The sequence below is a fragment of the Rissa tridactyla genome, chromosome 2 (assembly GCF_028500815.1).
Source record: "Rissa tridactyla isolate bRisTri1 chromosome 2, bRisTri1.patW.cur.20221130, whole genome shotgun sequence".
NCBI classification, from domain to species: domain Eukaryota; kingdom Metazoa; phylum Chordata; class Aves; order Charadriiformes; family Laridae; genus Rissa; species Rissa tridactyla.
The window spans coordinates 122,581,773-122,609,643 of record NC_071467.1 but is presented as its reverse complement, the minus strand read 5'-3'; the positions used below and the strand labels follow the sequence as shown (position 1 = coordinate 122,609,643).

Sequence of the window (27,871 nt, the reverse complement as noted above, 5' to 3'; positions counted from 1 at the left end):
ATGAAAAGGCATGATAGGGAGACAGCCTTTTTGTAAATAATAATTTGTAAGTAACAATTAAAAAAACCCCAAAAAACAAAGAGCTGTCAGGGTTTAGGGAAGAAGTACATTTAGAAGCTTTAAAAATGCAGAAGTGACATTTTGCCAACTTTGTTTTAAGAAGTGAAATTATAATGAGTCATTAGTAAGGTTTTCCCCCGTCCCAGCCTCCACAAAAAAAGGGCACCTAGTGCAGTAAGTCAATGTTTTACATGTCTAGTTTTCCAGCTTTGGGAAGGGTATTGTGCTTTGACAGATGCTCAAATGAACTAAATTAAAGACTGCAGGAGCTATAGTTTTCTTTCAAAATCTTGGACAGTACCAACTAGTTAAAGATGCTTCCCTAAAGCCCAAAGTTTCCCCCTACCAACACATGCCACTGCAGCTGGAGGAGGACGCATATTGGTGATGACAGGAGCACATGTCTCAAGCACATTTCAAATTCTGTTTCAAGAAGTTTACGTACAGCATCTAGAGAACTGCTCTGATACTGATGCATGCCATGCATCTGTGACCAAAAGCTTAATTTTTTTTTTCTTCATTTATTCTATACAGTTGTTCATCAGCAGGTCACACATTTCCCGATATGCCACCTTTACTGAATTCACTGCCATAAGCAAAAATTTAAGGACTCCAGTTTAGACAACTGCTCCATAGTTGAGAATCTCTACTGAAACTTGTCACTCCACCGTTCAATATTCTGAGTCAATTTTAACAGGTATGCTTAACTTTAGGGAGTTCAACATGCAACAAAATGTACGTTGTTCTTAAGCAAATTTAGGTATTTTGAAAATATGGAGGTAATTCACTAGAAGCACTAGAGTGCAGGAATTGGAGAAGAGTATGACCATGTTCAAAATAAAGAGGATTTATCCCCCTCCTCTCCAGCATTTCAGAAGTTTTCTCAGTAATGGGAGAAATTAACATAAGACTTCCTGATTTAAAAATATTAGAAAACCTGAACTCATTAAAGAAGTCTCTTGGCAATTGTTTGATCAGGATACACTTTTTACACTTCCTGTTCTGTGGCTGTCAGTAGAAAGTGACCACAAACTTCGCACAGAACAGTAAAATGATGCTCAACATTTGTGTACTGAAAGCTTAAGTAGGTCCTGACCTTGGCAAACTACTTCTTAAAACAATATACTGGAGTCCATCAGCAGGATCCTTAATGTAACTAGTGCTTTTAAAACACATTACAGCAGAAACCACCCAAGTCGGATAAACTAGTTTTACTCCTAGGAACAAACACTGCAAACTTAATCACTTCCTTCCAGAAACAATGTTTTAAGGAAGTTTAAATATCTACCAGTGATATTCACTGAGAAGTAAAATATAAAACCATGTTTTAAGACATTTTACACATCCTTAGATTTAACTGTAAACAAACAAGAACACCATGGCTTCAAAGCAAATTAATTTAAATTTGAATGCAGAGAATACTTTATTAACTGATTACAGTTTTGATGACCAATTTTAAACCATATCTAATGTGGGAAACATAGTGGGGGACATTAAGGCTGAGCCATATATATATAGACAAATCTGGATACTGATAATCTGTACATTTAACCTCTGCTTTTTCTTTATACATCTTTTATTCAGTGTCTGAAATTAATCAAAGAGAAAAACCAAAAAAGCTGGCTACTAATTTAGTCTTATATCCACAATGAATTTTTGCATGGGTTTTTGAATGCAGTGTAAATCTCAGTGGAGATCAAACAGATTTTTTTAACCATACTCCAAATGAAGTGTTCAAGTATAACTGGAGTTTGTTGTTGTTGTTAGAGCTTTGTGCAATTAATTACTTCTTCCAAAAACTCTCTCCTGTAGAGGTTAATCTATTTAAGATAGTATTAAGCTTGCCTAACAGGTTGGGAAATCAATATAAATTAAGTGCCTGTGGTGTGTATCAGTTTTGCTGCTCTAAGCAACCCCTATCACTTAAGTGGACATACTGCAATTTTACAGAATTACACTGACTTTTCAACAAAACCCAGAAAAAAATTAATTTACTATTCTTGCACTGTGAACGGTACTCCTACAAGATGTGATAACTTTTCCATCTGTACAGCTCCCTTTTGCAAAGTTGGGCAACACACATGAAAGAAAGACAGACATCGACTGTTTGTGTTCTGAAAGGTATTTCAGTTCTTTAGTTCCAGTCACTGAAGGAAGAGGCAGAGGCAAGTATGAATTATCCCAGAAAACTGAACAATTGGTTTTATTTGGTGTCTTCAAGATGCTTCACCTTCTGTGGGAGATGTAGGTGTTGTAGGAGAGACCATTTCAGGTTTTCGTGAAATTCTGTCCAATTCTGCCTGAACATCTGTTAAAACTGGCTTCTGACCTACAAAATAAGTGCATATCATTCAGTCATGTTTATGGAACAGTTTTGGGAAAGCCCATAGTATTTTTAATTCTCAAATCAGACAAATCCTAAAAAGTGTTACTGCGCACTTTGGGTGCGGAGTAAAAGCATAAGGCCAAACCCCACAAGAAACACAAAGGAAACGGTAGAGAGAAAGTCACATCCTTCTGTATTTCCAATTTCTCAAAGAAACTTCCATAATTATATTTTAATTGTCAGTATATGAAGAGTTAATGTAAAGCATAAAAGACAGAAAAGTATCAAGGCTAGCAGTTATGAATACTACTATTTTAAATAATTCTGAGTGTAAATCAGGGGTTTCACCGCAGACCAGTGAAGTCAGTTCTAGGTACTCGGTCAGCATAAACCTGACGCCGCTGCTCAAGGCTGCACACAGACCTGCAGATGGCAAATCCCCTTCTCTCCTCACCCACTTACTGCCTCCCTAACTTGGAACGGTGCAAACATTTGTGCAGTCACACTTAGACCTGATTCAAGCTTAAAACAAACCATTTTTCCCCCCACCATTTTACTCTTAACTCTTACTCCCCAGTCTAGAAGTTTCTATCCTGCCATGTTCTATCACAAGAACGGAGAAGACAAAAATGGAAAAAGGCAGTGCAGAATATTAGAGTCTAACACCATGACAAGTGTGCGCAGTATCTTGGGCTGTAAAGGAAAATTCTGACATGCATGTAGTTTTAGCAGTATCCGAGCATCCTTTCTGAAGATGCAAATTAACAGAAACTATCAACAAAGCTAATTTTTGCCAGATGAACTCTGCTGCTCTTCAGATCATTGAACTAATACTGCATCAGAATCAAAGCAGCTAATATTCCAATTAATAAGTCAAGGAATTTCCCATAGCTGCTGAGGGGAAAAGTAATTCTCAAATCCCAAACTACTGTCTTAGCAGCCAGTTGTCAGATTTGAAGAGTGAGCATCACAGATAACACTAGACAGCAAATACCGAGGAAGTTGAAGAGGCCACATCTAAGCCAAACTTATTTCTATTTATGGTAATTCCTTGAAAACCTAATCCTTTGCAGTGTTAAACTGGCTACGCCCTAACCCTTCATTTGTTGCATATGAGGAAATTTCTGAGAACATTTTTGCTCCTTAATAGTTTAATTCTATTCTTGAAGTTTCTGCCACCATGGCCCCGGACACAACACTTTTCTGTAGCGCTGCCTCCATCTGCCTGGCATCACCCAAACCCGCTGCTGGCCTCTCCCCACGGGATTTTTCAGTGGGTGCTCTCTGTACCTCATATTGCGTCAGCTGCATTTGTTTGAACAATTGCCATGTGCCGTTCAGACCAGCGCTGCTGACTTTGCCTGCAGCAGATCAGGAAGCACTCGTAAACTTTGCTCAGCCAAATGAGCTTTGCATTTCAAAAAGGGAAGTGCACACATGTTAAAAAAAAAAATAATTCAGGATCTGTCTACATAAGATGTTAGTGGGAAGTGTTTTGCTTTCTCTTACTACATAAAAGTAAACACTAATGTCAAGTACCAATGAAACACCAGCACTTTCACGTAAGCACAGCATTACTAACCGCTGTGGAAGTGGGGCAGGAAGAAGTCTGTAAAGTACATTCTTAAGTAATACAGAAACATTTTAATCTGGAATAGCGAGAAGCACCAGAGTAGTCCTGCATCTAGCTTTACAGTAGTCACTATTAGACATTTTTAGAGTAATACTAATTATTAATCACATCATACAAAAAAGGCTATCAACAGAAAATACATAAGTATTTTTACAAGCTGCGACCAAACTCAAACAAAGCCTTCATCACATCAGAGCTAGATCACTAGCAAAAGAAAATTTATAATTATTTTAACACTCATGGTATTGTTAAAAAAAAAATCAACTTGAAATAAAGTCCTAATATATCTGAATAATATGAAAAGTGGCTTATAGCATAAGACTTTTTATTGGGATGGTGGGGAGCAAAGGAAAAAAATGAAGAACTCGTGGACACAATTCATGCTTAGACAGCTACATGAGAAGTTTTTCTTTAATCCTCTGAAAGCCATAAAAAGGCAATACTAAACTGCTGTGAGAACAAAAGCAAAACCCATATCCAATAAAACATTTGGTTAAATATAGTAGTGTTCATACTTCTGATAAACTATACTAATAGGAATGATCCACCACTCTCAATTTAGATTGAGTTGATCTTTTATCATTAATCATACCTGACTTTTTTGCTGATGGTGGTAAGTTGCTGCCAGCACCTCCAGTGCCACCTCCTCCTGGACTACCACCCACACCGCCAGGGCCACCAGGGGAACCAGTTTTCTTGCTCAGGAGACTATTGAAGAAGTTAGCCAGGACTCCTTCACTAGTAGCTCCAGCTACAAGGGGAGGGAAAAAAAATCCCACAACACAAAATTGAAACAAAACAGATTTTCTAAGTAAATACTGATTTAGTGTGTTAATCAATCTAAATAAGCATATTAAAGAAAGCAGGCAACGCAGCTATTTTACTTCCCCAACTGCATTTGTACCGTCATAAGAAAAGGTACCTTTCATATTGGGATCAATTTTTTTTGACCCAGTAGGGATAGGTGTAACACTGGCAACATTTGATGTTACGGATCTATTTGGTGTCCTAGGAGATCCACCAGGAACTCTTGGAGAGGCATCCTATGCAAAAAAAAAAAATAATTAAAAAATCATGCTGTATAAGAGTGGCAAGTACTCTTTTAAATAATGTAGTATCCCATGCAACTGAAATGACACAGGATTAGATTTTGCTGATTATGTACGAGCTTTTTCACACTTGTATAACATTCTTAACAATATCAACTTTAGTGCAACTAAAGCACTAGTGAAGCTTTTCATTTTATCCCAATGAGAAACTTGAAAATCCATCTGTTATTCTGTAGCACCTCTGACCATAACGAAAACTGCACTGATTGGATCACAGAGCAACTACTCCAAATTTCTTGGAAAGACAACACATACCACCAATACTGTGGAAAGGACGAAATGCAGCCCAGGAGGAAAAGCATTATTCATTACTTCAAGGATAACAAGCCATGTCTGCAGTTCATTTAAAAAGAGGTAAAGCTACCTTTATAAGATCACATGCTCCCCATTAAACTTATGTTATTTTTCAGTTATTTTATTTGTATTTTAAATGTAGATGATGTCGTGGTTTTCATTTGACCTTAATTTTATGCCAGAGTAATATTCCTAGAGAGATAGTGCCAAATTTAGGATATAAAACTCACCAAGGCAATTCAGCCAACATAGTTGGCTCTCTGGCACACTCTTGGGACAGAAAGGGAGTCAATTAACTGCTTAGATACATTCTAACATATGAAAAGTAAAGCCATGGCATTTAACCCTTGCTGTCAATAAAAGTTGTCACGACTAGCTGCGAAGAAGTCATCATTTTAGAGCAGTATATGATGTATATACTAAGCAGTTTAAGAAAATTAGATCAAAGAATATTTCATAGTGCAATAAAACAAACAACTCTTTAAATATGTGAAAGTTAATAATTTTCACGTGATGATATTTAAAATATTTATTACTAACCACTGGCCTTCCTGCAGCAGTAGGTGGTTGTTTCGCCAACTGTGACTGCAAAAAACAGACAAACCCATGTAGTGTTAGATATTACAGTGACTAAGAACACAACCCCAAATTTGCATGGAGAATGTTCTTAAATGAAACACTGGCTGCTTGTTTTACAGACAGAGATTTACCTGCTGCTTCATAAGAAACACTTGGTCATCTTCTGCTACAATTTCTTTTTCATGAACAAACTGCAATACAAACACATTAACATCATTTTGGGCAGAAGAAAGATATATATTTCCTTTTATACCTCCTGGTGAATATGACCAAGGCATTCAATAACGAAGTAAACGTGTAAAATACTATGTTGACTGCAGACCGCATTTTCTATATTTAAGACTGCCACTTCATGATTCCATTTAAGCTAAGTTAATTAGAAGTGAAATAGAAGTATCATTAACTCCTTTGACCTGGCAGGCATAAGTCTCTATATGTACTTGTAGAAAGACCTATTAAAAAGCTTATTAAAGCGTTCAGTAAGAGAGGAACGAAGTAAACAGTTACAAGGCACATTCAGGGGTCTCAGGATCAGTAAGAAACATTCGCAGATGCACACACCCTGCAGCACGCTCACATCTCTTAACTTATCAAGGCCCCACCTTGGTATTATTTTATATATCACTATGGCAAAAGTGACTCTTCACCTGTCTTGCATTAGACTGGTATATGACCCAGACAGAGACATCTCAGATCCCAGTCCACTGCTGCTGGTATTTTGTCCAACCACCTCACATATGTTTTCAGATAGTTCTGTCAAAGTATTTTGTTAAATAGTCTGAGAGAGAAAATACACTGAATATATGTAAAACCCGTTTTCACATGTTTATTTTGGATTTTATACTGTCTCAAGCTTTCTTGTTTTAAATACTCCAACAGAAACAGAAAGCACTATAAAGTTATGAGCAGCTTGGAGCAAAATGGGGTGTTCTTGAAAAATACTAACTCAACCTGACCAACAGTTAAATGACACAGGCTTTTCAATACCAAATACATATTAAAAGCAAGACAGGTATATTTGTAGTCCTGAACAATGTAACAGCAGCAGAAAAAAAAAAAAAACACACTCTAAGCTGAAGAAGAGCTATAGAGCAAAAAAAAAAAAAAAAAAAAAAAAGATTTTTTGATAACTAATGAACTTTAAGAGCAAAATAAAAAGACAAAAGAAAGCCTCACACAGTTTACCACACTCTTATGATAAACTGGAAGCAAAGTCTCAAAGATAAAAACAGTCAAAAAACTGACAGGTGAATGAATAGGTAAGAAGTTGAATGCCAGAACATCTCAATTTACCTTTCTGACTGGTGGTTTTATTATGATATCTTCAAAACTGTCTTCTGCTTTTAGTGTCTGAAAGTTCTCGTGCAATATTCCTATCTTCTTGTCATTATCCCAACCTGCAGGACTAGATAAAGGATTATTTGGCTTTAAATTCTATTGTTACTTCAGATTATTCTTGTACACAACCCTGAACTGCACAGAACCCAAAGCCAGGAAAATTGTCACAGCTCCCTTTCTCCTGCACAAGCAAGTACATTGATTAGTACACCTGGTTAACAGATTGGTTCACCATAACAGAGAAGAGCAAAATCTCTGGGTTTAACATTTCTCTTTGGGGCAACGAGTATTTGTAATCTCATCCACTGGCGCTCAACCTCCAACGCATGAGAATGTTAAGTGGAACTTTAAAAAGCATAAAAAAAGGCTCTAAATGTTGTTTAGGGTCTTGCACAACTACATTTTGTAGCTATATACACATAATAATGCAGATTACTTACATAAATACTGCATCTTTTTCCACAACAACAGCTGGAACATTGAAAGGAAATCCATACAACTTCTGGACTATATATTTATACACTAAATCAATGTTTTTGTTCTCCTTTACTGAAGTGTAAATAAGCGCTGCCCCATCTGAATAAACTTGTTAAAGAAAACTCAGTTTAGTAGCTAGTAAGAGATACTAAAATGACCTTTTTTTGTTAGTTCAAACGTTATCTACTTTGTAGAATTTAGAGAGGGAATACAAAATCAAATATGTCAGACAACTTTCAACACTTAATTTTTTAAATAAGCTCTTTAGTAATTTAAGTCTGTCTTTCTGCATATGCTTTAGACCAACTCAACTATTGCTTTTAGAGTAAAGTACAAGCTCTTCTCACTTTCAAAACCCACAATACCAATGGTTTCACTCTGACACCTTCAAAACTGTCTTCTGCTTTTAGTGAACAAAAGTTTTCATGCCATATCCTTATATCTTGTCATTATCCCATCCTGCACCACAGACACTACAGCATTAACACTAGTAGCTTCAAAAATGCCAAAGATCTTCCACTTCCCCACTTGGGTTTTTAAATTAGGGGAGCAAGTTCTTACATTATACAGCGATCTGCTTTCAAACGAAATTAAGACAAATGAATTGTGCTGTGTATCAGTTACTGAAAGACCAAGACAATGCTTAGTATTCTAGCGTGGTTCAGTATCAAATTAACACACCTTATCCACAGGACTAATAAAAACAGCCGAAGAAGTTTTGAGTAAGTTTTACTTTGGGATTATAAAAATGCAAACACTCTTATTTATTTCTACATGCATGCAATTCAAATTCTAAAAGAAGGTTATTATAATGGGATACAATTCCCATTCAGTGAAGTTCAGAATAGAATTCCAAGTCGTACATGGCGTATACAATCACAGATTGTAATTCCTACTAATCTTTCGTAGTCTTCCGCCATCCACAAGACTTATTACAATTGCCCACAATTCCATTTTGAAAAATTAGGTCTTGGAAGCCTTTTGAAGGAAGTGACATCTTGGTACTCAACTGAGGTCTCAAGTTCTTGAACTAATTTTTCCATCTGTTAACTGCTGTCTCTCCAGTAGCATTTAAACTTCCCTTTTCCACAGCATGAGTGATGATGACACAATATGGCGTTACTGGCATCTGAAATCCAGATCTCAGCAGGTCTAGCTGACTAAACAACACTAAAGAGTATTTTATACACTTATTTTTAAAAAAAAATGAAGTTTAAAAATAATAATAGCCCAGCGACATCTTATATGTGTTGTCTCTGTACCAACACAAGAGAAGCCAGCGGATCTTCCCTACAGCAATTCACGCTTCTTTCCTTCCCTCATCACCTCATCCTGTGGAATTAATGAAGACTAAAGAGACTGCATCAAAAAGAATAACACGCCTTATGTGCACCTGAAGCAAGATCATACTTAAACGAATTATCTTGTTGTTGTTATTTTAGGGATCTTGTAGCCAAGATTTGCTGATTTGCAAACAGACTCCTAAATATGGAAACAAAGGCAAGTAAAGAAAGTCATGGTAAGGGGACATGCTAGACTCTTGCAGCTCCGTAAAAAGAAATAAATAAGTTTAACTCAACGTTGTCTGAGGGGGTAGCTGAAGCAAACTGCCAGTTACATTAAAGGACTTGCATACTACTTTGTTACAGATGCAAATATTCTTTTAAACTGGTCATAATTAATGCAAAGATTTAACTGAGTCATTATCATCTTTATGATGTGTTAAAGGATACATTGTAAGCAAAACCGTCTGATATGTGACTGAATGAAGTCAAAGTGTTCATCTCTGTAGTCATGCTCTTTTTCCAGAACACTGATGGCATCACACTGTGAAGATAAACACAAAATTAAGTTATCTGTTGAAATAGCAGTGCTGCTACATGTCCAGTTCACAACTGGGCAAGGGGGATGGAAAGGGGTGGGTGGTGCAGAGAAAAAATGAAAGCCTGCTGAGATAGTTTAGAAGTGTAATTGAACAAAATGGTGGTGGGTTGTTGTTTGTTTTTTTTTTATCCAATTACTAACTAGTCCTTTGCAAAGGGAGGCAGAAGCAAGAAATGTGGAAGCAGGAAAAAAAAACCAAAAATGGGGGAGGGAGTGGCACAGTGGGGGAAAGAGGAAAAACGGAGAGCCAGTAGGTGAGAAAAAAGGTGCTTTTCAAATGAGAGGATTAGCTTCCCAGTGAAGGAACAGCATATGCATCAAAAGGTTTATTCTTTCACTGTGGGCCAGCAGAGGCTGCAAATGCAGTATGCTTAATGCCAATGAGAACTGAAGAGCCAGCAGGGCGGAGGGAAGAAAACAAAAAAAACCCCAAACAAGCCACAAGAGAACCATACCACTTTTTCTTCAGACTAATAATATGGTTACACATCTAACAGAAAGCAAAACAGATCACAGAAACTCCCTAAGAACTGAGGAAAGTTGATAGAGCAGCACTTTACTAACCAGAACCTTAATATATATTCATCTTTGTAAAAAAATCAGAAATATTAAAAAAACCCCAAACCCTACCAAAACACTATTTGCAGAATAAGGATGACTGTGGAGATCAAGGGGAATTTTAGTCGCTTACTGACTAGCTCACTTCTATGAACAAAACCAGATCTGAGGTATTCCTTAATTCCTTGAAAACTGGTAGAACTAAAGAAAAAACTACTCCCAAATTACATGCAGTCACAGGGCTTCCAGAAAATAACCAACACCCCACATTTAAACATTTGTAAAGAATTCTTATCCAAGGTATTCAGAATGACTTAAGAACCATGTGCTTCCCCACCCCGAATCCACAATTGACAGAGTTGCTTAAATAAAATACATAAAAAACCTAAAATATGAAACAAACCTTTGTACAAACTACTACTACTGGAATGCCTAAGTTACATGTTAGTGTATCTGCACCCAGGGGTAATATCACACTGTCATCTTTGTCTTCCTGTAATGAAGTATTTCTTCTCTGTGGAGAAGCTGGAAAATCCTCGCCTGGTTCTATATATTCCTGGAAGTCTCTTACCACTGAAAGTAAAAAGAGTTATATTAAAAGATCAGCTACTTTATTATTTCAACAATGATTTCCACTGCCATTGATCTCTAGCACTGTTGACTGTATAGTACTTCTGCTGCTTTATTTTGAAAAAAATTGAGCATGCACCGAGGGCTGACTATTTGCTTGCTCTGTGCAGCACAAGGAGAAAACTAGTAAGTTTGGCATCTGCTTGAACAGCAGACAGAAGAACATGACCAGATCAAACTGTCCATAAGGACAACGTTAAACCATTATTATTTTATCATTGTGGAATCACCAGGCAGTTACTATTAACTATTATTGCTTGATAGGTTTCTTAAAGGATACAAGTTTCCTTGCATTCTTCTTGGCAAAATAAATGGAACAGTTTGTTAGAATAAACAGAATTAAGCCTTACACATATTGCTCAGCTACTACTGTATACCAGGTTTTACCTAAAACCCCTTTGTCCACACTTCCCTCTCTCTGTATAGTGAATCTACAGTAGTAATAAGCAAAAAGAATAGAATACACAAACATTAGTTATTAACTAGCTTTATAATGGTTAATAGCATATTAAATATTTGGTATGCTTTTACAATACATCAGATAGTACTTTAAAATTTAGCAAGAAGGGTAAGTCAGAATACATCAAGAATTAGAAAAAAGGTTAAGTTAACACGTATAACTCTCTTGTCAGGTTCTGATGCATACACCCAAGCGTCTACGCAGTCATTTACTATTCCTACAGTTAGGGATGCAATATTAGTCACAAAATGTCTGTACCTTTCACATCACATGTCCTGTTTCACACAGTAGAAACAGGATTCTACCAAAACCCACCGATTACTTTTCCATGAGTAACACATCCTGATTCAGCCAAAAAAAAAAAAAATCAGGCAGCAAGACAATTTAGCTGAATCATGCACAGGAGCAGCTAACTACTCCAGTACATTCTCACTGCTTTGTCCTGATTGATGTTAATCCACCCCTACCTCCACTAAACTGATTGAAGCTCTCTGAGTTTATACCTAGGAAAGCATTAGTTGAATTAACAGAGCAAGACTTATTTCAACATCCTATAGAAAAAAGATGTATTAGGCCAAGATTATTCAACTTTTCTACAGATCTTGGAGTTCACAGTAACAAAGAGCAGCACATGCACAGATTATCATCTCTACTATAACAGCAGACTCTTGGCTCTTATTCAGGGAATGTTGCTACTTCAGTCTGGTCTGAGGGCTTCTGAGAGCCTCCCAAATTAACCGTGTTTTAAACCCAGAGTTCTTACTAAAATATGCCAGCCACTCAGGGGAATCTTTTCTACGCAGCATCCTGGCTATTCTGGGATAATTGCATGCTAAAATAAAAGTCACACTATTTGAGTGCTAGAAGTCCTCCAGTGGTTTCCTAAAATTCCCATTGTAGGATCTTGACATACTAATATTTATGCAAGTACAGAAAACAGTAAGAAGGAGGACTGACATAGTACATCACAGCTCAAAGACTGTGGAATACAATCTCGGGTCTTCCTTAGAGACACAGTTAGAGTGACCAGGCCACGAGGCTTCATTAGACACAGCTGAACTCAGTGACAAGAGCAGCTATTCCAGCCCTTCACACACAGCTGCTATGTATCCCCCAATGCCTTCCCATACCAATTTTAGTCCTCACAGCATCTGTCTTTGAGTAAACCTGCTAGACCTGGAAGGCAAACACAGCAGCATACCTCCAGAAAACTACACACACAAACCCTCAGTAGATGTCAGTCCTGTTAGCAAGTTAAATCAGCTCACAGGAGCATCTCAGGAGCACTGAGCCTGACACTAGAATAAAGTAGGACCACGTAGCCAAAAGTCAGGCAAGCAAGATTCCTCCCTCCTCCTTTTGGCAGTGTCAAGCTGCTGCCCGCCTAGCAATGCATGAAGTCACATCACAGGAGGTTCAAAACAAAACCAGCTTCCAGTCATATCTGGATTCTGTCCAGGGCTTCTATTATACCCAACAGGCAGACCATCAATATCTCTAAGAATTAGATCCGATGATAAAAGAACAAGAGAGCAGACAAAACTTTTAATGAGGAGCTGCTTTTCTTGACTTACTTCATCACTTAAATTTTATGGATTTTACAGAGTTTCACTGTTCTGTTCACTCACTCAGTAAAGAAGCAAAACTATCAGCCTACACATTTTTGATAACGGAGATATTGTGTCCTTGCTACTTTCATCCCGTAAAATCCTATCCTGAAACTGTTTGGGGGAGTGTTTAATACACATACACTAAGACGCACCCCCACAAACCAAACCAAAAAACACACACAAGAGAGCTCAGCTCCTCCCTCCTAAACAAAGTTGTTGTTGTGGAAGATACGGTTCTCAAGGATGATGCTTCCCTTAGAAGAATCTCAAAAGAATAAACAAAACAACCAACCTTCCTCAACCCACCACCCCCATTCCAGAGTATCTACAACTGTCACCCTTATGGGCTACTTTATCACAGCAGGGCTAAAACCTGCATTTCTGAAAAAGCTCTTCAGCAATCTGGCAGTCAGTTGCTTAAGAACGTAGCAGTTCCAGAGAGCAACTTCAGACTTACAAACAAAGTTTAATCATGCTATTTGATCTTAATACACAGCTCTCTCAGATGGTCTTCCTTGTAATAATTCACTGAGAAACGAAGGTGAGACTAATGTTTTAGTACCTCAAGGGAAATACAGAGGCTACCCAAAAGTAATGTGGAGCTACGATGTTAGTGAGTTCAGTCAGATAGTTTAAGGAATCCTGCAAAATCTTTGGGTTCTGCACGTTTAAAACTAAAAAGACAAGACACCGATAGAGCTATATCATAACTATGCCAAAACAAACACATAGCTGCATTAGTGTCAATAATGATAAAACTCTTCAAGTAGAAAGGGCCCAGACATTACCGCACTATCATGAATCCGTTCAACATTTACACTTTTGGTAGGCAGAGAACAGGTCCCAAATTCTTTAGACTGGCTAATTACAGGAACTGTTAAGATGCTGATGCAGTGACTTGCCTTAACATAAAGCAAATAAGAACCTGAAAGCCAATACGCTTTTTCACTTGGGAGACTCTTATCTAGAAAAATCTGTAAGAAGCAAGATTGTAAACTGACCTCAGCTGTGTTTGTTCTGAAAGCTCCCTCTGCCTGCCCACCCCCCCCCAATTGAGGTACTTCTGTTAGAAAGAAATACTAGCACTTTTCATATAGCTACTTGAGACTTTTATGAAGCTTGACAACTCCTAATTTTAAATAACATTTTTAAAGAATGAGAAAGACTGCAATGGAGAGATTAAATGGTGCAGAAAGCATTAAGCATATTTGATTTAAATGGATTCCTACGTATTTGCAGAATACTCACGCTTTTGTTCCATTTCTTTCATTTCTTCAGGAGGAATTTTTAACTTGTCAATGTGTTCTCTTACAACACTTGCCCATTTTTGTAAAGAATCCAGTGCAGTCCAAGGCCTAGACATGTCTACTACCAACATAATTAGAGTGTCCTTTAGAGAGCTTGCCTCCATTGCAAATTTAAGAAGACCTTTGTGATACAAGTCACCATCCAAAATCCATACATTACATCTTGTTTGGTCTACAAAAAAAAGAAAAAACATTTTGAGACTTACTTGAAACAGTCCACTACATAATGGCTATTACGTCTTCTTTAGACACGTAAAATACCAGGAAGAAAGCAGATGACATTTTTTATCAAACATACGTAACAACACAGCAAACTGCAGCTTATGGAGGCCGCCCCCCCCACTCTTCCAAACCCTGATGTTTAATGGCTGGTAATTGAAGATCTGAAATACATTACCTGAAAGTGAGAATACAGAGATAGCACTCAACATTTCCAAAATTAATGTTCACTGTTTTAGAAAGGGAAAACATTTTCTTCAAGATGCAACTTAGAAGGGGAAAACTGGGTGAATTCAGCCATCCCTTCTCAGCCCTTGGTCTGCTTAGCTCCCAAGGACTGCCATCTCCCCTTCAAAACTCCCATGTGATATACCTATATAACTCTTAAAGAACAGAATGTACCTTGGCCCTTCAGAAAACTGGAGCAGAACTGCAAGTTTTTAATGATTTAGATGGACTTAGCAGGCAAGAAAGGTATTCTTCAGATTTGCAAGAGGACAATCACAATACAAATAGACCATCCCACTGCTTTTTTTCCCCAAAAACCACCATACTCCAATATTCAGAGACACTTCTGTAGTAAATGAAGAGCTGGCGATTCAAAGTAAAATAGCTTAATATAAATACATTTTGCCTTCAGATAAGTTTTTACTACCCGTTACAGAAGTTCTGAGGAAGACATTTAGATCAAACTCCCAATCCTCTTATCACTGGTCAAGGCATCTTTAAGACTGATAGCCAGACATGGAAGTCAGGAAGCAGGTGATTTCAGAAAAAAAAGGAGCCAACTTCTTTTGGTTCTCCTCTCTATATTTGTTCTTGTACTATAGACAAGAGCCCTCATTTTCCCTACAGCTCCCAGTATGTCCTTATTCATACCCCACTCCCTCTAAGTATTGCCTCTAGATAATTCATTGCACTTCTACAGTGCCTGGTCGAACTCCTTCCCTTGTTCTGCCATATATAAGCATCAATTATCCATTCCATAACTGCAGGTCTGGATCTTAAGCATCTTCTTTATCTTCTAGCCATAAGCCAACACTCAAGACAGCTGAAACACAGCGTGCGTCTACTTTACTCTCTCCTTCCTTCAAATTTTTGGTTTGTTGGTGGTGGTTGTTGTTTGTTTTTAAAATCTCCTTTAGCATTGTGCACATTTTCCTACCCATCAATACATGATATATGTTCCTCTTCCCTGCTTACTGCAGGGGGGTTGGACTAGGTGACCTTTAAAGGTCCCTTCCAACCCAACACATTCTGTGATTCTAGATAATCTTGCAGATTTTGATACCACCAAGACAAAGGTTTCTCTGTATGTTCCAAGAGATAAATACTTGCTACAATAATTGAGATGCAAGACAAGAGTCTGGGCACCTCTTCCTCTAGGCCTGAGGAATACACTTTTGCCTACCATCCATTCTGAATGTTGCAGCTAAGACTGCCTCCCTGGTCTTTTCTGACTTTTCTTTTGACTAGTTCCTCTCCTCCCCTACCACTTAAGTAGTCATTCATGGTATCCCCTAAAGGAATTACACTGAGAAACTTCCTCATGATACAAATCACTCATAGCCTAAGCAGGACTCCTGCAAATTATAAAGAAAGCAAAACATCCCACTGTCATTCCAAATATTACTCTACTGAGCCATTACTTTCCAACTGGTTTAAGATATTATTAGAAACACAAACTTACCATCTCGATCTTCATCGTGCACATTTAAATACAAATACTCCATTCCTCTTCCTTTTTTGTATTCCTCTATTCCTTGAATTTTTCCTATTAAGCTAGTTTTACCTGCTCCATCTTCACCTGGAGAGACAGAAGTTAAATACCACTCAATCTTTAATCACAGTTACCTATTAAAAACCACCTGGGGCAAGAAGGAAACCATATACTAACAGGGTGACTGAGCTCATTAAAGTTTTGAAATATAGCAGACTTTGCCCAACTCATCCATCTGTTCACAGTGCATGCCTCAGTTTCAATCTTATTTCTAATTATTAATAAACATGGCAATTATGCCACTAACTATCCTATCTGAAATAGGCTCTTATACATATCTTTAAAAAGATACTTTAAGGGGTAGTTAAGCACCTCAACAATTTCAGTCTTTCAACTACAACCAAAGTGGTAACAAAGTCTTTCTAAAGTCACAGTAAGCTCATCTTAGAATCAGAATAATATGATTTAGAACCCTCATAATCCAACAGCACACACCACCAGGCTCAGTAAGGCAAATCTGTTTCCTTAGCTTTTATGGGTTGGTCTCTCTGAATCTTTTCTCTGTTACAGGTCTAAAGAAACCTTAAAAAGGGATGACAAACAGTAAGCCCGCTGCCTTACAATACATGTGTATTTGGGTACACATGCAGTGACAGGCCTGCAATCCAGATCCATTCACTCCTTCCTATTCTCTCTCCCCCCCCTCCAAAGGGAGCTGGGATAACCAGTCAACCTTGACAGCATAAGCACAGTGTGAACACCTCAGCTATTGCCAGAGACTCTTCTTGAAAAACTTCTATTTCTAAACATGTCCCAGAGCTGGAAAACTCCACATGCAGTTTTTCCAGTTTGAAAGAGCAACCAAGCTGAATTTGAGCATGAAGCAGGGTTTTGCAACTCTTAATTTGGCAGTACAATGGGCGCATAACAGTTAAGACATTAAAAAATTCTTGGAACTCACTCACAGGTCATAAAATTAAGATTAAAACCCGGTTACTAAAAAGTACCTTATCAGTTTTATGCCAAACAGAGGATTTTTTTTGCCCAAGTCTCTCCTATACAGGAAAAGTATAAACACTTGTTTTAACTACATAGCAAAGAAGAGTTCAAGGACAGTAATTTTCACTGCTAAACATAATAAAGTTTTCCCTTTGAAGGGAACTGACCATGACTTTATAGACAACATTACAGCTACATTAAAAAGACTACAGATATAACCACAGAAAAGAGCAGAAAAATCATAATTTGATGGACTGATTTTGAATTTACTCAACATACCATTTCTAAGATTACCACATGAAGTCTTCAATTTAGAGTTCAGCTTTATTTTCAGATTTCACAAATAGTCTAGAAATTACCAGAAAGCCTAAAACTGTTTAATCAAAGTAGCCCGGGGGATTCTACTCAATGGAATGAAAAGACATTGGGGGGTGGGGGGTGAGGATCAAAAAAGAGAGAAAAAAATAGGACCAGAACTGAAGTTTAATATATGGTTAAGTATAGAGAAGTTAAACTGATACAACTTAATTTTTCACTTAACTTTTTCAACATTTAAGAGTTTGTTTGCTAGTTACTTAACTACATTAAATCAAGATGCACTTAAGAAAACAATTATAGCTAATTTTAAATAGATATTGGATAAAACAGCTATTTTCTATTCACATGCCAAGCTTTTAATTTTCTTGTAAGAATATTGTTTTAAATAAAAAATCTGCCCAAGAAGTGAAGCACTCAAGCTTTGTCGCCTGAGATAAAATTACAATTTGTCCTCTGACCTCACCTAAGTACTTAACCAAGTTTCTTAAATTTGTCATCTACAAATAACTGGGGAGACTTTATTAAGAGCTGCTGCACTGACATGTTATGCTGCTGAAGTTGCTATTACTTTTGCCAACAATTTCTGTGTGATTCATTCTGTTATTTTACCTTTCTGAACAGGCAGCTTCAATTAATATGTGCCAGCAGAAGGCTCAAAAGGTAAGACAAAAAAAATATTTATTATTCCTTTTTAAGAGGGGTTGCACTTAACAGCTTTCCTGGTTTCTCAGAACAACTGACCCCTAGCTAAGTTCTCTTGCATGCTAGTTTGTTTCACATAGGTGGCAATAAAGATTACAGTTTGTTTGCACTGGGAAAGTTTAGTATCTTCTGCAAAAGTACATCTGCCAGTTTTTAACAAAAGCGGCTGCCATTAAAGTCTAAGAAACATCTGTGCTTATGAAAAGTTCTAAACATGACAAAAGATAGACTTAAGCAGTCTAAACTGAAACATATTTAGACAAATGATAACATCTATGCAATTTTATTGTTTGAAATTGCTCATGCTAAACAATAAAGGCAAACTTGAAATATACATCCCACGAACCCCTTATTTATTCTAGCTGTGTGTTGTATGATTTCCTCTGCACCCCTGTATTTCCAAATGCCTGCAGTAAACTGAAGTCCAGTACTGTGAAGCGAGTATCTTATGCCAAAATAAGTGCTGGAATTTTATTTTTCCTCCTCAAGCTTTCCAGTACTTATCTACAGAAAGAAATTTTATCAATACAGCATAAGACAAGTTGATATGATGTAAAATTAGTACCTTTGGACACATATGCACACAGAGCCGTCATTTCAGCCTTCCATCATAAAATTACTTAAATTTAATCTCTTCTGTGAAGAGGATTCTGTACTCCCTTCTCCTTAGCAAATATCCACCCATTTCAAAACACCAAGATCAGGTAGGTGGATCACTGACATACATAACTATATCATACAAGTTACTGCATGCAGAGAGCAGTGCTCATCATTCACTAGAAAGCCAGAATAATGCATCAGTGAAGTCTGAAGAGATTGGTACTACTTTCATTAATTACTCAGGTAAATGAAGAGAATAGTACAATTTGCAGATGATATACGAGAAACCAAAAGATCTGGAGAAAAGGGTGAGAAGCAATACTGACAAATGGTCCAAAACAAGTTAGTAACGCATAAACCTACTAGTCTACAACTAGGACGACTCACTTGCAAGGGTGCAAGATAGATGCCTATCTGAATGTGCCCTATTCCACAGGACATCCAGAGTTCTCAACAGACTTGAGACAAATTAGAGCCAATATTATGGAAAAAGTTGCCAAACTGAAAACAGGACCATCATCTATGACATAAGGACTTCCTCCTTTTTGCCCACATAATGTATCATAAAAAGGAAGGAAAAGATGACCGCCTTGGCCAAAAGAATATGCTAAAACTTGAGATTCCATCTACCTCTACTTTCTATTTTTAGTATGTTGCACATACCTTTTAAAATTGTGACAGCTGCAAATGTATTTGTATCCTTGTTATTAATTTACTTCTTTTTACCTAAAGTCTTCAACGTAAAACACAAAAGTCAACACACTTTGAATATATTGAGTTATGCTGGGAAAGAGCAGCAGTATAATTCTTGCTTCAGCAAGAATATCAAAATACAAATTTATCTTAAATCAGTGCTTATCTAAAACTCCTGAACAGTTATTACAAATCTCATTAGCAAATTAATTCTAAGTGCATGCAATGCTAGCTTTTAAGACTTCTCAAAACTCAAACACTTTATTGTAGTCCCTTTAATATGTATAGAAGCTTCTTTCCACCAGAGGAGGGGGGAAATATTTGTGAGGAAATTAAAGTCTATTAGCAATGTGAGGTTTAATGGATAATTCTCAATAAGAATACATATATACACTATGGCATTTGAAATTACAAACCCCAAGACATTTAAGCGTATTTATCTTTGTTGTCTCTGTATATCCCTAAAGTACGTGAAAAACTAATGCTGCTTAATTTCAGACAAAAGGGAAATTTCATATTCCTCAGACATAAACATCATGGCATATTATGAAACAGAATTCTTTTTTTAAAGTGCTACTGAAGCAATATATAAAATAGAGCCTCGTGCACCTTCAAAAAGGTGTGCCTTCCCTCCAAAATTTTCAGATCCACAATCCTTTTGCTTCATTTCTAACTGTGTGATAATCAAATTAACAATTTACTTTGATATATAAGCTCACAGAGCAAAACATTTCTGACACACAATCCTTGATACAGAATTGCACAGTAGAATCATTGTAGATGATTCTATATGATCAAGTAGATCATTGCAAGTTTAAGATTTTGCATCCTTCTTTTGCAAGTAATACAAAAGGCCCTCCTTTTCCAGAGTAAATCCTAAAGAACTAAAATTCTCCATTATATCAAACTGCACTTACACTTAATACTACTGTGAGGAAACAGAAGTGATGCTTCTAGCAAGCAGTGCTATACATCAAAGCTGACGCCAATGAAAGAGGGACAGATTTAATGTTGCAGAAAAGTCAGGCTAGGAAGCAGTTGAAACAAAGCCAAACCAATCTGCTTATACACAGCGTTTCACCATCTTGTTAACAAAATGGAAAGTCTTATACTCCGCTATGTAAAAGCTGTTTCATTTTTCTCCCTACACTGCTGTCACTTCACTGCTCTAATGAGCAGCTCCTCAAGTTTGGGGTTGTGCTCATCAAAGCTTCTCTGTCCAAGGTGCTGCTCTGGCTACAAACCACACTTTGCTGACACCCTTCTTGTTTCCCTCAAAAGATACAGGAAGCCATAATACAAAACCCTGCCCAGCCTCCTCCCTTATCACTACTCCAGGCAAAAAAAAAGTACCTTTACTGAGCAGGAAATGGAGTATCACTAAATGTTTTGCTACAATACAGAATTTAGCAGAACGGTCACCCATAGATGGGAAGGATTGGGCAATGAGGTGAATGAATCGCCTTTGGTGGATGCCGGCAAGCAGGCACTTATCTATGACCTGCTACTTAAACTATTCAACCATAAACTATTGCATTAGAGAGAACTTAGGTTCTCTTACAGACCTTCTCTAAACTTTCAATGAAACATTTTAAAATTAAGAATATTTACTACTCATGCTATTTCCACATTTCTTTCAATTTAGAAGATGAAAACAGAAGTAGGTTTTCATTTGTCTCAAAACAAGACATTTCTTACTTCTCGCAGATGTCTGTAAATGGAAGAGCAATCAATGTGTTATCTCCAGGACAGACACAAGTTTTGACTTTTTATTTAAATTGTTTCTCCACTGTAAAGCATGTTTAAAATATGGCAAGGCAAAGAAGGTTTCTTTTGTGTCATCAGTATTGTTGGTCTGCCCCCCTTCTATCCAGGGCTCTGATTATTTTTTTTTTCAGCAGCTCTTTGAAAAGCCCTGGATGCACTTAATTGCGTGTAATCTATAATCCTACTGGTTCCTTGAGGGAGTTTCTTTGTTTGCTTTTTAAAACCATCTATTAAAATTCAGCTTGATATGGGAATTATACAACTCATCTCTAAAAAAATATGTTCAAGCAAGGCCAAGCAAAACTAGAGATAATGGTCCCAATTAACCCATTCTGCTCCGCCCCACCCCAAAAGGCATATTTTTGTGAGTTAGCTTTATACTTTTTACAAAACAAAAGCCAGCTTCTGGGTAGAACAATTCACAACATCTGATATTTCTAACATGAAACATTGAATGTTTTTATTAATAGAAAAAATCCACCTCACTTACATACGATAGAACAAAGTCATCAAAGTCAAATCTTGAGTTATCAAACAGGGCAAAGAGGCCTTCCCAGAATCAGAGAGTGATCTCTATTCCACACCATATGGAATTTATCAATGCTAATACAGTGGAGCAGAGACATAAGAGTTGTCTTCCTACTAGAATCAAGTGCATATGTACTATAGCTATTTTCACAGTAAAATACTTCTCGCAAGCTAATAACTGCCTTTTCCACAGCCACATATGACTGAAAGAGACTAGTTCACACATACTATACTATGCCTTTTGCAGAACAAGACCAAAATAATCAGAGTAGGCCAAATTTAGTTTGCTTTCAGAGAAATTAAGAACAAAATTAATTACGCTGACGAGATCCTTCCCTGGAATTCCTCTAAACAACATGGAAGTTCACAATAAGTAGGTCATATCAAGTCTTCAAATAACTTGCCACTAAATTATGACTTACTCATTGGACAAAAAAACCCAACCAAACTTATCCTCCTCTAAGTTTGTTTTACTCCACCAGATAAGTCTTTCCCCTCACATATGATTAATTTGGCATCTTTGTGGCACTGAAAAATTAAATAACTTCTCCAAGGAGCACCTTAATTGCACTTCTGCTTTACAACATGACAAAAAGTAGACTGTAGACTACTGTTCCAGCAAGCCTTTTGTCAAGTCCTGCACCACAAGAATATACAGACTGACTGTGGAAACAGATATGGCACTAACAGCGTTACTTATGCTTGGAGAAGCCCACAGCCAAAGAAAGCCAAATACTGCAGAAAATTCTGTAGTGAATATGAAGACCATACTTCTCTAATGCAAGTCTTCTCCTTTAACACAGCAGTAAGTCATCTGGTGTATCTCACCCAGGTTCACCACCAAAATAGAAGAATCTCGTGTTACTATCAAAGGGACATCTTTATCAGTACTCCTGCCACTAACCTGCCTGGAGAACACAGAGGCACAATTCTTTTCACCATTCCTCACCTTTGGAGCTATTTCAGAGATAGATCCAGTAATTAGCAGCACCTCTGGCAAAGCAGAGACAAATTAAAATAAATACAATTCAAGAATTTCAGAACTTTCTGTGCTGTCCTAAGTAAGTTTTACTACACAATGTCCATGTAATTCAGGCTTTTTGGAAAGGTACTATAGCAGGAAGGACACTACAAAGGAGTACTACTTAGTTCTCAAAAAATGTAGCTGCAAAACAAGCAATTAGAATTTTATCTAGGTCAATGCCCCATCACAACAATTGACACTTTAGAAGTATAACTCTGCTGACTGAAGCAAAACTTGGCTGTAAAGACAAAATGATCACAGCAAAACTTTTAACTAGTTGAACAGGAAAAAATAAAGTGGAAAAGTAATTTTTATAGTGTCGAGTACAACACTATACAATGTTATTTAAATGTAACTCTAAATGCTTACTTAGATGTAAGCAGATTTTATATTGATTTTATATACTCTTATGACATAATTTGCTGTATCAGAACTTAATTTTGAAGTTCACTGCATTCCATGGGTCCACTAAAAGAAAGTAGCAAGCTAAAACTGCTCTTCAAGATGTACCATTTTCAGCAATAACAGCCATTCCCAATACGTGTACACACAGAAAAGTGTACCTGTGAATTAGCTGTAGACTGTGGAAACTTCTCAAGCATCCTGACAGCCACTGGACAGGAGCAGAGCTCAAAGATTCAAACAAACAGGCCTGGCCCTGCAAAGTCAGATGTCTGGGGTAAAGAGAAAATGTGGACAACAAGGCAGTTGAACACTGATTGCCCACTAAATTTAAAGCCTTTATCACCAAGTGGGGTAAAACGCACAAAGAAAACCGAAACGCTAGTGATTCAGTAGCAGCATGTGTGTGCAATACAAGACACTTGGAGTCAGGTGTATGTGTCACTGGATGGTTTGACATCATTAAAACTGCAGGCAAAGAACCTACGATGCTTCAGAGACAGAGAAATGTATGAAATATAAAGCCAGATAGAAAGCAATATTCAGTTCACTTGCAAGCTGGGAGCCTGTTTTCTTGTGCATCCTGGAATGACTTTGAACATTACTGCTTGAATGCATGCTGCAGTTTATTGGATAAATGATTAGTTCAGGTCTCTGAATCCAACCCTTCACACACTCTATAGCACTATGGATTCCATCTGTAGCCTGCAATGGTGACTTCTTAGCTGCTCTCTCTATTCCACTTGCTGGTTCAGATATATCAGGAAGGGAATGAACAAGAGAGCTTCCAGTTATGAGCATCAGTTTTCTCAACACGCTCAACAAAAAGCATCTCCTGCTCACTTTTGTAGTAAAGGTAGCTGATCAGAAGAGACAGTTCAGGAGAAAAAAAAAAAAGAAAAAAGAAGAAAACCCCAGCAACAACAAAAAACCTCACATTCCTTTGGCTATCCGCAAAAAGTAGCTAGAAATGTCACTGAGAGCACCCAATTTCCTTAAGAAAGCATGGACATGTTACATTTTCTGCTGATATCGTTTGCTAAATGAGGTAGCTAAAGTCACTATGACAGAACTGCCTAGGAATCAGAGCATACTTCCCTTACATAAAAGTTTAGGAAAGCTTGCATTTTTATTATTTGTTCATATAAGAACAGAAAAATGCTTTTATGCTACATGGAGTGCAAATCAAAGTTTAAAGTTGCCACAGAAAAATAGTTATTGAGAAAATGTCTGTTAAATAAAACAATTTTGGAGAAGTAAACCTAAGTTAAATAAATTTTTTTGGATGATTTTGAGCAGAGAATTACCAGTATTATATGTTAACCTTCACTTTTCACAAAGCTATGTGCCATATCTAGAGATTAACATTTGGCATTCCAGTTTCCTTTTAGTTATTTCTGTGATGTCTTGAATGGCTTTCCAGGTTCTTAAAAATGAGATGTTAACATAGCTAAAATTAAATACTGAAATAGCAGAATTAGCATGCCAGACATAGCCAGGTTCCCAGAAAAACTAGGCATACAAGTATATGCAGTGTTTAAAAAAAAATATAAATGCTGTAGGCAAATTAGAAAACTTGCCCTAGCAAACAAAAGAATATTAAATGGTGGGTTTTTCTGGATGGTTTTTTTTTCTGTGGTTTTTCTTTTTGGGGGAGGCAGGGAATGGGTTGCAGGCTTAGGGGATTTTTTTTTTTTTAATGCAGTTTGTATTGAAAATAAGCATTCATTTGCCACTATATATCATGTATCAGCTGGGAAGTTCTGACCAATACAACTGTTTATACTGCAAATATTTGTCTACCACAAAATGAGTGAAAACTATCAAGACCTGGGTCAGCTTTACATCTCCTGCTTCAAAGTATTACAAGAATGATGAAACTGAAAATAGTCATGGCAAGAAGTGATCTGTATTAACGACAAAAGCTAGTATAACACAATTTAAAGGAACAAAGCTTAAAAACAGAAGAAACGTGAGATAACAGAGAAATTGCAAACACACAGCTCAAGAATCAGAAGGGACAGAACTTCACATACTGAATCTGCCCAATACAGAATACATAAGACCTCTCCTTTTCCTGTGCCAGTGTGCTTCAGGAGCAGCATCATGACTTGCAAGTGAACAGCAAAGTGTAATACATGAATTAGGTATTCTCATAAAGAACATGGCCACAATCCTCATTGGCCAGTCCTCAGATTTGATGCTCTTTTTCCTAAATACATGCCAAACTTTTTTTTTCTCCTTGGACCATGGCTTTCTGGAAAACACAATTCCTAAGAAAGAACTAGAATTTCTGCTACAAATCTGCACATCTTTTAAAATATGCATCAGTCAAAAAAGAAAAAAAAAAAAAAGTGTTACATTAAGTCATTCTATAAGCTCTATGTAAGCAGGTAAAAAGAAAAATTTTACAGAACAGATTAAACACCATAAACTAATGATGAGCATTTGGAAACATTCTACAGTGCCCTCTCTAGTTCTGAAGGAAGCACAGTCTCCAGTTATTGAGTACTAAGGATTGCCTCACTACAGAAAGGAAAAACAGGAGTGTTATCTTCTTGACAAGGATCACAGCTTGAAGAATAATCTTCTAACTTCAACAAGGACAAACAATCATCCAATTTAGTTTTAAAATATCACATAAAAAGCTGTCAATCATTATATTTCCTTTCTTTAATATCAATAGAACTTCCAATCTCAATATCCTACTTAATTACTTAACATAAAAAGCAACAAATTAAAGGGTAGTAAGTATTGTAACAGGTTCACTAGACCATCCCACCATCCTTGCACAATTTTCTCCTTCATAATCAGTTTTAAACCACCATTCAGCTTATCAAAACAGGAAGAAAAGTGTCACGGTGATTGCTTTAGGATTACTGGAAAACAAGTAACTTGAAAAATCTCAAGAGAGTACAAACTACAAGACTCCAAAGAATCATAGTGCACATAGAGTCCACATCAATATCTACATTATGTTTTAACCATGTTTCCAAATACTAACACACAGTTCTTTCCGGGGACAGGGAGGTTGGCAAAGGAGGGAAGAAGCAACTGATTAACAAATACATTCACTCGGATTCATTAAGTTGTCTACTGGTAATAGCACTTCATAGTCTTTCAGCCAAAAAAACTCCACTTATAGTAATAGCAATAATATGTATACATGCACACACACACATTTGAGAGCATCCATTTCTCCCCTTCCCCCATGAAGCTTTTAATTTTGCTTGACGTATCATTTTTCTTCTTTCCCTCAACACTGAATAATAGCTGGGTCTCTCATTATCGCCCAATCAAAGTCCCATTCTGTAACTCCTAATCCTTGCCCAACGCAAGGTTGGACTAATGCACTGGGTGGAGATAACAGAACACAATGAAAACCAGCAGCAGTAAACGATGCTGCTGCTGCACAACTTGCTGCTGATGGTATTGCTGCTGACAAGCTCGGTGCATGTGGGCAGGACACAGCCAACACGCCCATACAGCCTTCCCCGCCCTCCGGCCAACAGGGAGCAGCCGTCATTGATACCGTACGGGCCACGGAAGCAATTTTCGTGCTTGTGTGACACACCATAAGGACCGGCACCGGTTGCACGAAGGAGGGAGGTTTCAGAAAAGGTTGAGGGGTCCGCACGCACCCCGAAATCAACACTCATCGGGGGAGAAAGACAATAAGAACCACCCTTCCCAGCCACCTCCACCTAAAGAATCAGGGTGGAGGAAGGACAGTTAAGGGTATTATGGCGAGGTACCTACGATGAGGGGGGACATCTAAAGCATCTCTGAATATTGGATATCCAAAATGAAGGAAAAACATGCGAGAGGAAGAAGCGAGAGGGTTAAGCCAGCACCTTGCCACCATGAAACCCTCCAGCCCCCTGCTCCCTTCGGGCACTAAACACGAGAAGCCCCAGAGGTCCAAGAGAGGGTTAAGGAAGGGATCAGGATGCTTTCCTCACCCAGCAGGAGGACGTTCTTCCCCGATGGCAGCTTAGAGCGGGACCGCGTGGACACTTCGCTGAGGATGCAGGACCTGGCGGGGAGAGACGGCAAGGCTTAGTGGGGAAGGGAAGGGGTCCCGCTTCCCACCCGGCCCCCCAACCCTCACCACCTCCGGGGAGGGCAGAGATGGGGGAACGGGGGCAGGGCACGAGTTGCCACCGCCAAGGGAAGGAGCCCCCCCCCCGTCGCTGACTGAAAGGGGCCGAAGGCTAGGAGGGGGGATTAGCCACCCTTAGCCCCCCCGCCCCGGCCTCCCCCTGACGGCAAGGAGTCGCTGCGAGGGCGTTAACGGCCAACGCGCGCCCCGGTCCCCGGCCGCGGGGCGGGGCGGGCGGTTACCAGAGGTTCTGCCCATCGTCCTCATCGCCGCCTGCCCGCAGCTCCGCGTTGTTGTTGTTGGTCGTGGCCGCAGCGGCGGACGACGGAGGAGAAGAAGAAAAACCGGCAGCTGAGCCGAGCCCGGGCGAAGAGGAGCCGAAGGAACCGGCTCTCCCCACCGCCGCCGCCATCTTCGCTGCTGCCTCCTCCCTGCCCCACCGCCTCCCCGAGACGCGGAGCGGGCGGCGGCGCCGCGGCGGCTGACAGGAACCCGGATGTGGGGAGGTCGCGGGGCGGGGCCCGGGGCGGGG

The 27,871-nt window shown here is 38.3% G+C and overlaps 1 protein-coding gene across 1 annotated transcript; it reads right to left on the bottom strand.

Moving 5' to 3' along the window:
- Nucleotides 1-27,820, bottom strand: DYNC1LI1 (dynein cytoplasmic 1 light intermediate chain 1). Its single transcript, XM_054192285.1, has 13 exons — nucleotides 27,582-27,820; nucleotides 27,200-27,273; nucleotides 16,175-16,291; nucleotides 14,207-14,437; nucleotides 10,662-10,831; nucleotides 9,550-9,643; nucleotides 7,780-7,915; nucleotides 7,295-7,406; nucleotides 6,133-6,192; nucleotides 5,963-6,007; nucleotides 4,942-5,062; nucleotides 4,612-4,770; nucleotides 1-2,389 (listed from the first exon to the last, which is right to left on the bottom strand). Exons 1-13 carry the CDS (start codon nucleotides 27,749-27,751, stop codon nucleotides 2,277-2,279), a joined length of 1,602 nt encoding a protein of 533 aa, XP_054048260.1. The 5' UTR covers nucleotides 27,752-27,820; the 3' UTR covers nucleotides 1-2,276.
- Nucleotides 27,821-27,871: the final 51 nt, after the last annotated feature.